This window comes from Charadrius vociferus, unplaced genomic scaffold, assembly GCF_000708025.1.
Source record: "Charadrius vociferus isolate BGI_N301 unplaced genomic scaffold, ASM70802v2 scaffold14, whole genome shotgun sequence".
NCBI lineage: Eukaryota > Metazoa > Chordata > Aves > Charadriiformes > Charadriidae > Charadrius > Charadrius vociferus.
In genome coordinates, this window is record NW_009648876.1 from 7,874,718 (window position 1) to 7,884,334 (window position 9,617).

A 9,617-nucleotide genomic window follows, 5' to 3' on the forward strand; every position below is an offset into this window, starting at 1 on the left:
GGACTGAATTGAAACTGGACCCAAGATTGACGCAAGAGTTCTCAGCATATGAGTCATGTGCTTAACCTGGAGTCAACAGAGCTGTCAGTTTACACTAGCTAAGGTCTGGCCCCACATTATTATTCCATTTTTTTTCTTCAAAATCCCCTGAAAGTTATTATCTTGCCATTTCAGCTGAAATTTTTTAAAAAGTGTATTGACTACATAGTACAATTCAGTGTCCAGAATTTTCAGCTTGTCCTTGAAAAAGTAATTTCTTCATATGTCTCCTTCATACTGTCCCTTGATCTAATAAAACAATTACAAGTATCAACTGTGCTATTTACTTATGCTCTTACAGAAAAGCATGTGCTTAAATGTTTTCTTGGATCAGGACATGAGGACCAAATTTTTTTTGAACTGTATTAACCTCAGTGTAATCTGAGGGCATTCAGCACCACAAAGGATGTGAATCACTTTTACTTTATTGAAGTGTATTTGAGAATGCATATAATTTTAAAGAGTACATTTTTCAGAAGCGCTACTTGTGATCAACTGTGTCTTGAAGCCATGCATAAACGTATTCGTAAACCAAAAGCATCACTGCACCACCTGGAAGAAAAGGTATTATTTTACTACATACAAAATTCAGTAATTTTAAGATTTTGTAGAGCATTTGTAGTGTGTAATCTAAACCAGGATACGGCAAAGCCTTATTTCCAAAATGGATGATTCCACTAATTGCCTAATTCATTAAAAATTCTCAATTTCTTAAACCATACCAATTTTACTTAATATTAGACCATAAGGCTGATGAGAAAAGTTTGTATATTAAATCAAAATCACCCTCAGTGTGATTTTTCCTAATGTTTTGTCAAGATTAATATTTTTCTTTGTTCTTTTACAAGTGAAGCTTGTAATCTGAATAAGTGTATATTTGTGTGTTTGTTTAGAGTTAGACTTAGCCATGAAAGAGCAACTTGAGTGGTGGAATGACAAAAATTCATCACCAGGGTGATGAAAATGCTTCCAGGTAAGATTCAAGAAAGGTTTTCAGCTGTTTGTTTACCACGTCTAAAGCAGAAGATCACAGTATTGAAACGAGTATAATCTTCCTTTGCCTGCACCTGGCTATGAATCCACGGGTTGAGTTTTGATTTGATGAAATGGCTTTATCTGCTAGAACTGATAACAGTATAAAATCCCAGCTTGAATGCCATAAAGTACCTTTACTGTTAGTGAAGCCAGACTCAGGCCCTTCTGTAACCGGGCTGTAATTACTGTATGAGCTAAAGAAGGGAATATTTCAGAAGGTATATATATATATATAACTAAGCTTCTAGTTGGAGAAGATGGGAAAAGAGAATCAGATTCCAGGCTGCAGGAGTAAAAGCCTGTTACAAGGTGGGTGCCAGCACTGGGGCACAAATATTTTCTTTCCTTTGCCTTTGCCTTTGCCTGTTGGCTCAGTCAGCAGGTCAGAGCGGCACCTCTAACAAACAAGTCTTCTGCTGACCTTTCTAGGTAGATGGGATAGGCTCAGACAACTGGGCACACAGAACGACCGCATGAGTTTTCCCATGTTATTTGTCCTAACGAACCACCATCAGACTTGGAATCCTCTAAGAACAGCAACTCACAGACAGGTAGACAGAGCAAAAGTTCGGAAAAGGCTTTGACCAACAAACAAATCATAGACACAGTATCTAAGATGTGATTTGAACTCAAATCAAGGCTGATTCCAGTTCTCATCCTGTGTGATCTGTTTGTGTGTATCTTTTCCTGAAAGCATTCACATGTTGAAAGAAGGAATTACTTTTCCAGTCACAATAAAGATTGCTTTATTGTTTCATTAGAAAGCCAAATCTGTGTATCAGTCAATGGGACTACAGAAGTGTTTAAAACGAAGTGCACACTTAAGGGACTTGCTGGCTCTGGGCCAGAACGTGTAGTCATTCGTGAGATGGAAATTTTTATTCCAAAATCTGCTGTGCTAACGCATACTGAGGAAGCGAAACCCTGCCTTCTCTTTGTCCTGTATGTAACCTGGTATCTTTGGAGTATGAGGGAAAATGCTTTTAGCTCCAGAGCTGCCTTGTTTCCCCTCCCCACCTTCTTCCTTTTCCCTGCACAATAACCAGGCACGGTCTCGCACTTAGCCAGACGGATTGGATATGCAAACATTTACAGACAAACCTAATGCCTCCTTTATACTGCAGAACAGACTCTGTACCTGCTTGCTTTTAACCATGTGTGTTCTTGCCTATTAAATCACCTTGCACAATTGGAAATACAATTTCATGGGAATGGGATACTGTTCAAATTGGGGCTTCTGCTCTTTTTGACACAGACTGCCTCTGTGGGCTGGCACGGTCTAAGGGCCCAGTGCTTTGCTTTCATGATTAATCAAAACCAGCCAGGGAAAAACAGGCTAAAAGTCAAAGAAGATCTAGCTCTCAACCACTGTGCTCCCACACTTGGAGTAACAACTAGCGAGAAGGGGTCAATCAACAAACCCAGTTTTAAGCTGTCCTTGTCCTCGTAGCCTTCTAGGGCCACGTAAGTCTCTTCCCAGCTCATGCTATGGGCCTTTTAGCGTCTGTTCTTTACAGCCCCCGCAGAGCACAGGAGAAGAAAGTCACTGGAATTTGATATGCTTGGGCTATGCCTCAACTGGTTGAGAGCATTTATACCGGACAGACTCTAACCTGCATTTTAAGGTATCTTTACATGGGTACAGAAAAGTCATAAAAAAATCACATTAGAAGGAATAGGAAGCTTTAGGAAACACTTCCAAAGGTTTTACAGTTCTGGCATTTGCATGGATGCACTTTGGCCTGTTCACAAATAAAGCAATTGCACAAACCCGCAGTTACTTGGATCGTCAGTCATCTGATGTGCATATGTAAATGATTTTTCTAGAGACGTATTTAGCCAAATCCATCTACGATGGATTAGATGGTGCTATTAGATGATGCTATTATCAAAGAGATCATTCAAAAGTGAAAGAGATTTTGATGATTTCTGGTACACTGTTTCATTTATTTGACTGATGCTTACTACATTTTACCAAGAAATTGAAAATGAAGAGAAAGCAAGAACAAAAGCAATATAGAAATAACAGAGGGAAAATTACCTGGACCAAGCCTCATGATCTTGGGAACCAAGCCTTTGTACAGAGCCAGAAATCTGTAGCAGAAGAAAAACAAACAAAACATTTCAAACAATATTCTTGCTCTAAAACAAGAATGGAATTTTAGCATGTGTTTGTTAAAATGCTGGCAGAGCACTTAGAAGCAATTATTTGAAATTACACGTGTTCAATAGCAGGCAGTATCTGGATTTTAACATTTTACAGAGGCAGATCAGATGAAGAGAAAAAGTTAATCAATGTTCAGTCACAAAAGCTACGTTGTGAGCCTAGCCAATCAGAAATATGACTTTAATCAGTGAGATGGTTTTACTTTCAAGACAAGTCTGTTAACAACAGCTGCATACATGGACAAAATGACTGCCATAATTGAATATCAAAGCTACAACTCAGTCCCCACTTGAGAAATATTTTTAAAAGTTGGAAAAACGTTATTGCCACAAGGATCTGTCCCCAGTTTAATTATTTCAGCAGTCATTTTAAAGGTACAGAGGTCTGTGTAATTAAAATTAGATTAAATTGGGAAATATTCTTTTTTCTGTTGATATTTTCCTCTTACAAAATGCAGAGTTGAAAAAATTACATGAGATGTATGACGCATTTATTTGTGGAACATAAACTTTGACGACCCAATAATCATCTTGTAAGTCTTTTGTAAAAGTTCAGATGGAACAGGAGGATATCTCCTTGTAATTCTAAAATATGTTTTCAAAATGTTACATTGTGCTCTTTTGATACGTGAGTTCAGGGTGGCTTAATGGTCCTCGTCAAATCTGAAATATAACAATGTGGTTTTATGGACCCATATGAACTAAAACAGAGGTCTGGACATTTATTAAAATAAGAATGTTTTACCCTTCCTCTTTATAGACTGTTGCCATAGTTTTAAAACAGGTTCTGTACTTGATCTCTCCAGGAACTGGCTGTGGTCCTTGAATCCTACTTTTTGCAACATCAAAAGGAATGTTAATAATTGAGGCTATTGTTCCTGAGACTAGCCCAATTCCAAATTTCCTCAAAAACTCCAAATTTGGATCCTACAAAAAGAGAGAGAAAGAAAGAATAAAAAGGGAAACGGAAGGACCTGTGCAGGTTAAGCACTATAAAGTAATATGTACTTAATCAGAAAACTCACACAACACAACACACTCGTGTTATTTTAGCGGAACACATTAGGATTTCCTATGCTGGAACTTGTTTTCTTGACAATCCTATTGGCTATGTTTTTACACATGGTCTAAATTGCTGAAGTACACATTTCCTCACACAGGATTTATAAACACAGTTCATAAAGAAAGACTGGTATGGCATATGGGGATGATTTGTATAATTGGGCTTCACAATGTACTTAGTATTACTGTATCAAAACAGGAGAAATCCAAGCACACTATTAGCTAATTGGCCAGAATATTTTACAAATGACAGCAACTTCCACCATGAAGCCTACTAAAACGCTCATTTGTGTGTTGGACCCCCAAATGCTAAATTAAATAAAGGCTAATCTCAGTCTGCTGCCATTCCCCTCCAGGTTTTTTACATTTATTTTCACATGTAGCTGATCCACTGTACTGAGAAGTGCTAGCTTCCTGTTATTAACAATCCAACTCGGCGCAACTGCAAAAGAGCCTCCACGTTCTGCGCATTATAAACGGTGGTAACTCACTCAGCTAATTGGCTGAAGAATTTGCAACAGATTGTTTCGGAACCCGACTCTGTATTCACGGTAAAAGTTAGAAGCAGGTTAGAAGTGCATCTAAAAGCTTCTTTGCTCACTCACAGTTTATTTGATCTTTTAGAAAGACCTCCTACCTTGGCGTTTGCTATGACATCAAAGAACTTGGAGTTTATCTGGGAGTCAAAGTCTCTTGAAGCGAGTTTAATCCTATTTCTCTAAGTAGGGGAAGTCACGGGGAGGTGTGTTCCAGTGCATTTCCTATGCACATATTTTTTTGCTATTGGTCTTCAACAGCAAGGATGCTTTTTTGCTATATCAGACTCTAGATATGCAGTTCCATTTTGTTTGCATGAAGGTACTTTAATTATAGAAAATCATCAGTAAAATAACAAACGATGTTGCCACGTTGTAACATCAGCACAATATTAAAAAGAAAGAGCTATTTGTTTCCTAAACCTGTACATTTGTGACTGAAACAGGAAACAATGAAGAAGTTTTCCTTTCCAGATTAGCAACAAGAAACATAAATTAAAACTTCCATAACATGCATTGGGCAAAGTCCATACAGGTGTTCAGAGAGAAACATCAAAATCGACAGGGCTTTTTATTACTTGCAGAAAAACTTAGCACCTTGATTTCACAAAACATGAAACATACTGGTAATACCTTTTAAAAATTAGCATGGCTTGTGCTACATAAAGAATTGAAAGACTTTATTAGTAAAACGCTTTGCAGCAATTTTGTTTATTCCATACACCCTGACAGTGGTTTGAACACAGATAAAATGAAGCCAGTATTTCTGGTATCTAGAGAAGAAAAAAGGACCCCTTTTGAAGCTCGAGGGGCAGCAGTATGGCTGCCCTGTTGCAGCACAGTGCCCACCTACCTCCGGGCAGCAGTGATTACACCCACACCTGAGAGCTAAGTACTATTCCAGATTGTATTAACCTCCTCAAACCAGGCTGCAGTGAGGACGCTGCCACTGCTCTGTTGGCTTTTCATAGTCCAGAACGGTCTGAAACATCTTTGTCATGCGATTTGGCGCAAGGATACTGTCTTCCATAGCGCCAAGCACAGGGAGCTGCCCTCTGGGCTAGGCCGTACATGTCAGGCAAAAATACTTACTAGTTAAGCATTGAATTTCAAGCCTGGCTGCTCCTGACAAATCCCTTATATTTGAATGGTAGAACATTTTCATATTTTGATCAATTCTTAATGCCAGCGTTGCCTGCGTTGTGTTTGAGCGTGCCACAGAGTATAGGATATAGCGGGTGTAGGATCAAGCGAGTGTCTGTTGAAACCAGACACTGCACCAACACCACTAAAGGAAAACGACCACAGATTGCTTTATTCCTATTTCAGTATTTGTGAAACAGAAAATGTTGAAAGGCAGCATTTTGCTGATTCACAAAACTGGATCCTAACCAAGTGTGCTATGGTATACACTAGTTTTGCTATATAACTTGATTTTTTTATTATGTATCTCATGGGGAAGGTTTTTGTGGCATTCACCACCGTAATATCTGGATAATTTCATTTGTATAACAGATTCAGAATAAATTTAGCAATAATTAAAAAGGTTTGGTTTTTTTTTCTTTTTTTTCTAAAAACACAGAGTAGTGGCTTTTTACTGTGCTACTGCTTCCAAGTGAAAAAAGAGACTCCCAAACATAATTTATGCCTCTGTCTACAATGCTTACATGGAAAATGGAACACTGGCTGTCTATCACGCAGGTGCAATCTGGTGCTATCAGGAAGCAGTGGCTTTCTTTTTATACCAAAATCTGAACTTTTTCTACCTCACGGACAATGCCAAAATATTCCTAACAGTGTAGGATCCTGTGAAAGGAGACATGAGGATAACATATCTGTCTAGCGCTCACGCTGCAAATGGCTAGCAGAAGCAGTTATCATCATGTTATTGTCACTAACTTCTGCACCATGAGTTCCCTGACTCATTATTTCATGTGTCATATTTGGTATGTTAGAAAAAAAGATTCTGAAAAGCTCCTTTTGCTTTCATAAATGGCAGAGCTGGAGGAAAACCATATATGAATTTTGTTCTCAGGCAAATCTGATTCTTCTGCAGTATGAGTATAACATGTAGAACAGAAACTTGATTTTAGATAGTGCCACACCACAGTACAGTACACCACAAGGAAGTGAAATACCAGTTTGCTTATTCACAGTGGAATAACTTTGGTGTGGTTGGATAACGTAATCTGTGATCATCTCACCTTTTTACCATGCTCTTCACATTTCCTGTACACCTGAGTTCCTGCCCTGTAAGCACCAGGAGCCATCAAAAATAAAGAGAGAAGTAGGCATCACTAATAAATGCCATATCCATGCGTATACTAATGGATTTCCCTGCTTTCTTTGGGAGAAAATATTTTGAGATGTTATCTCTCTGCTTTTTGTACTTCATTACTCCTATCATAACACTTTACAATAAGTGTAGCCTCCGTAAGTTCCTGAATCATATGCTGCTTAATTCCTTCTTTTATATTCCATAATATCTAGCAACAGAAAATTCTAGGCCTACATCTACCACATACACGCCCATGTACAAAAGTGCCACCCACTGGAGACAGTTTTAATTTACCAGTTTCAGTCTCCAAAGGGCAAAAAAAAAGGACGCTTTGTCAAAACTTCTGTTTAAATCTGATCTCAGCCTAAAGCTTCCAGACTATCTTCATCCATACTGAAGGAAGGTCACTTAATTCTATAAGCAGCATAGACATTAATCCAGAAATGAAATAACCCTTTGGTAAAAGCATGTATGCTTGGAATTCAGTCAATTGATTTTTTTCAGAATCACAAAATCATAGAATGGTTAGAGTTGGAAGGGACCTTGAAGATCATATAGTTTCAAGCCCCCTGCCATGGGCAGGGACACCTCTCACCAGACCAGGTTGCTCAAAGCCCCATCCAGCCTGGCCTTGAACACTTCCAGGGATGGGGCATCCACAACTTCCCTGAGCAACTTGTTCCAGTGTCTCACCATGCCCACAGTAAAGAATTTCTTCCTAATATTGAACCTAAATCTACCCTCTTTCAGTTTAAAACCATTACACCTCGTCCTACTGCTACACTCCCTGATAAAGAGTCCCTCTCCACCTTTTCTGTAGGCCTGCTTTAAGTACTGGAAGGCTGCTATAAGGTCTCTACAGAGCCTTCTCTTCTCCAGGCCGAACAACCTCAACTCTTTCAGCCTGTCTTCATAGAAGAGGTGCTCCAGTCCTCTGATCATCTTTGTGACCCTCCTCTGGAATCGCTCCAACAGGTCCATGTCCTTCTTATGTTGGAGGCCCAGGTGGGGTCTCATGAGAGCAGAGTAGAGGGGCAGAATCACCTCACTCGAAAAATCATTTTATAATAGATAATTACTCTCCGTAGTAGGTGCATTTGTACCAATTAAACACCCATGTTGGGTGCAGTCCAAGGGTTCAAAGGTAGGACACCACACTCACATAAGCAGTGGAGCGAAGTGGGTACCTTGAAAGGAACAGCTTAAAGTCCCTAAGGCAGGTTGCTTGAAGTAACCAGAAACAGATAAAGTGGACAGTCCATCAACATGCATAATAGTGTTTAGAAACCTGACTCAAGAACACTATTTGTTTTCCCTTGTGAGGCCCTGTTCAGACTGAGTAAAAGAGGCAGAATGCGTTTCAAAGAAACTTATAAAAATCAATAAAATAAAAAGATCAACAAATATTAATTTGTCTAACTGAAGCTATTTTTAGGTGTTTGTTTGCTTCAATATTGTGATGTTTGCCTTGAGATCTTGTCACTGTTTTTTGTTTTTTGTTTTTTGTTTATTTTCAGTTGATGATGGTATATATCATATGAGAAAGAACACTTTTATAAATATGTTTTAGTACTTCTAACCATCTTGTAGATAAGTCCACTATAAAAGAGTAACGCTTACTGGATAAGGAGAATGCCAATTCCCGACAATTTGCATGAAGAATAAATAATAATAATAGAATAATGTTTGAAGTTGATATCTGCAAAGAAGCCTACTAAAGTTAGTGCAAAACTAATACTTAGAGTGGAATATTTGCATTATGTTTCTTAAACTCCTTTGAAAATGTTAACCAAACCATAATATTAGTTTTATAGATGCATTACACTTGGCACAAAAGTTCCAAAAGTGATTTGAAATGACTGCTAAATTTAAATACGTTTGCTCAAGGTCACATAATGGGTCAGGGGAGAAGTCAGGAATGGAGCCGAGAAGCTTTGCACTGTATGTTGCGCATTCCACCTCCCCGTGTGTGACAAGGAGGACTCAAATAGACAAGGCTTTAGTTTGGCCAGCTCTGGTTTTACCCAGTATGCCCAGGAATTATGGGACTGAAGAGGGAGACAGGCCAGGAGTGTGGGGTGGAGTTGCTTCTTGGTCTTTTTGGCTAAAGTAAAGTGTAATAGCATAGGAACTTCTGTGGCAAGCTAAGAGGTGCCACAAGACCTGACTTAGGCTACACGGACTATAATCAAGTGTTTGGCAGCAAAACAGGCTGTAAGGAGCTGCATTAGCCAGCCTGATAATTGGTTTTAATCACTAGAAGGAGATTCTTACAGCAACAGACAGTGGGAGAGAGGAAGACGTGGGTCTGAGGAAGGGGAGCTTCCAAGACAGAGGAGAAAAGGTATATGCAGAGAGAGGCAAGGTGAGAGATGGCTCTCAGGAAAGCAACAAGGAACAGATGAAAAACTCAAACAAGTTGCTTTAAACACAGACGGTGAGCCAGAGCCCAGAGGAGAGACAGGGTCTGTGTCTTCCCGCTGAGCCACAGAGGCAAACTG

The 9,617-nt window shown here is 39.1% G+C and overlaps 1 protein-coding gene across 1 annotated transcript in view; it reads right to left on the minus strand.

Moving 5' to 3' along the window:
- Nucleotides 1-446: 446 nt before the first annotated feature.
- The window catches only part of SLC25A21 (solute carrier family 25 (mitochondrial oxoadipate carrier), member 21), a 112,634-nt gene continuing 103,463 nt past the window's right edge, over nucleotides 447-9,617 (minus strand). The window contains exons 7-9 of the mRNA XM_009886959.1: nucleotides 3,986-4,167; nucleotides 3,116-3,168; nucleotides 447-591 (exon numbers count right to left, since the gene is read on the minus strand). Of these exons, the coding sequence (XP_009885261.1) occupies nucleotides 521-591; nucleotides 3,116-3,168; nucleotides 3,986-4,167 (306 nt within the window). The 3' untranslated portion in view covers nucleotides 447-520. The remainder of the gene's footprint in view (nucleotides 592-3,115; nucleotides 3,169-3,985; nucleotides 4,168-9,617) is intronic.